The sequence below is a fragment of the Sinocyclocheilus anshuiensis genome, unplaced genomic scaffold (genome assembly GCF_001515605.1).
Source record: "Sinocyclocheilus anshuiensis isolate Anshui unplaced genomic scaffold, SAMN03320099.WGS_v1.1 scaffold376, whole genome shotgun sequence".
NCBI lineage: Eukaryota > Metazoa > Chordata > Actinopteri > Cypriniformes > Cyprinidae > Sinocyclocheilus > Sinocyclocheilus anshuiensis.
In genome coordinates, this window is record NW_015558600.1 from 208,270 (window position 1) to 210,558 (window position 2,289).

The 2,289-nt window shown below is 36.6% G+C and overlaps 1 protein-coding gene across 1 annotated transcript in view; it reads right to left on the minus strand.

The window, feature by feature from the left end:
- The window catches only part of LOC107680111 (cytoplasmic polyadenylation element-binding protein 1-like), an 11,117-nt gene that overhangs the window by 438 nt on the left and 8,390 nt on the right, over window positions 1-2,289 (minus strand). The window contains exons 8-9 of the mRNA XM_016475884.1: window positions 1,195-1,331; window positions 916-1,114 (exon numbers count right to left, since the gene is read on the minus strand). Coding sequence (XP_016331370.1) covers window positions 916-1,114; window positions 1,195-1,331 — 336 coding nt within the window. The remainder of the gene's footprint in view (window positions 1-915; window positions 1,115-1,194; window positions 1,332-2,289) is intronic.

Here is a 2,289-nt window from a genome sequence, read left to right on the forward strand (position 1 = left end):
CCAATTTCTGAGTGAAAATACACTGGCAAAAGCCTCTCGTGCTCAGTAATAGTGTGATACAGTAATATTGTGAAATACTGCAATTTAAATTAACTATGTTTGCTATGTAAATATATTTTAAAATGTAATTTATTTCTGTGATGCAAAAGCTGAATTTTCAGCATAATTACTCTTTTTTCAGAATTTTTCCAGAACTCGTTCTAATATGCTGATTTGCTGCTCATTTATTATTGGTGCTCAGTTATTAATAATGGTTATTATTATTATCAATGCTGAAAACATTGTTTTTGCAGCTTAATATTTTTGTGGAAACAATAATACATTTTTCAGGCTTCTGAATAGATCAAAAGAACAGCATTTATTCAAAATAGATTTTTGTAACAAACGTCTGTAGTGATTACACAATTATAAATGTCTTTACTCTCATTTTCAATCAATTTAATGTATCCTTGCTGAATAAAAGTATTGATTTATTTTTTTGTAATCATACCCCTTTTGAATGGTAGTGTATCACATTTTCCATTAGGATATTATAATATTATAAATTATTAACTGTGTTCAACATTGATGATAATAAGAAATGTTTCTTAAGCATCATATCAGCATAACAGAATGATTTCTGAAGCATCATGTGACACTGAAGGCTGAAGTAATGATGCTGAAAATTCAGCTTTGCATCATAGAAACATTTTTACAGTATATTCAAATAGAAAACTTTAAATTGTAATAATATTTAACAATATTACAGTTTTTTTACCTTATTTTTGATCAAATAAATAAAATCTTGGTACGCACAAAAGACTATTCCAAGCATTATTATTATTCCAAATTATTCCAATTATGCCAAACTTTTGGTTGCAAGTATAAATTCTACAACTATTTTTTTCAGTGTAGATGAGAGGAGAATGCACAGACCTATGGGATATTTGTGCTTGTCTGTGTCGATGCCTGCGTACATGACCCCTCCGAAGAGCTCGTCCATGATGTGGGCCAGACCCTCTGCGTTTAGCATCCCATGCAGAGCACCCACAAACACCGTCTTACTGCGGCAGAGACGCTGGGATGGACAGCGGATGAAATTGCTGTCTGAGATCACCCATGGGATGACCTGCACCTGCAGTACAGCGAGTGAGAGAGCGGGGTCAGAGGTCAGGGGTCGGTAATGGTGTATGTTTAAGTGCATATTATTCTCACATCTTTGCTGTGGATCCGCCTGCTGGACAGTTTGACGTAGAACTCGAGATAATCGTCAGACTGCAGGCGGTGCTGAGCACAGGCCTGCAGGAGCGTCTTCACTGACTTCTCCCAGTCAAACAGCAGATACACATAACCTATGCAAAAACATACAAGACATGAAAACAAAGCACATTACATACAGTCATGGCCAAAAGTTTCGGCAGTGACATAAATGTTGTGTTTTGCAAAGTTTGCTGCTTAAGCTGTTGTGGTGTTCATTCACATTGTTTCTAGATTTAAATAATTGCTAAAAGCTTCATTGGCCAAAAAATTAACTTTTCACAAGAAAACTAATTTCTTAGAGCATAAGCCAAGGTAGATTATTATTATTAAAGGTAGATTATAAATTTGAATTATAATGGAATTTATTTAAAGGGGTCATATGACGTTGCTAAAAAGAACATTATTTTGTGTATTTGGTGTAATGCAATGTGTTTATGCGGTTTAAGGTTAAAAAAACACATTATTTTCCACATAATGTACATTATTGTTGCTCCTCTATGCCCCGCCTTTCTGAAACGCGTCGATTTTTACAAAGCTCATCGGTCTGAAAAGCGAGGTGTGCTCTGATTGGCCAGCTATCCAGTGCGTTGTGATTGGCTAAATACCTCAAGCGTGTGACGGAAATGTTACGCCCCTCACCACACTGTGATGCCGTGTCCCGGCACGATGAGACAAAACCAATAAAATCCATTATAAACGAAGCATTTGTTGCATCCAGTGGGGACATAATTACTGATTATAATGACTTATACTGTCTTTTTACGCGTTGCGTTTCATATCGCGCCGCGTAAACATAAAACCATGTCTGCATTTGTGATCGGAGAAATGACAAACAACAAGCGCTACTCTACACTGCTCAAACTCGCATTTGAAAATCGTCAGTGGCAAATTCTTTAAATATAAAAAAGCTTACTTACAGGCTGTGAGTCAGAAGCGCCAGACCGTCCTTGAAAGTTGGAACTGCCCCACTTTATAGAAACAGCCTTTGAGCACAGACGCATTATAGGCTACTCTGCAGGTTCAGGAAACAGTCCTCCATAAAATGCGCTG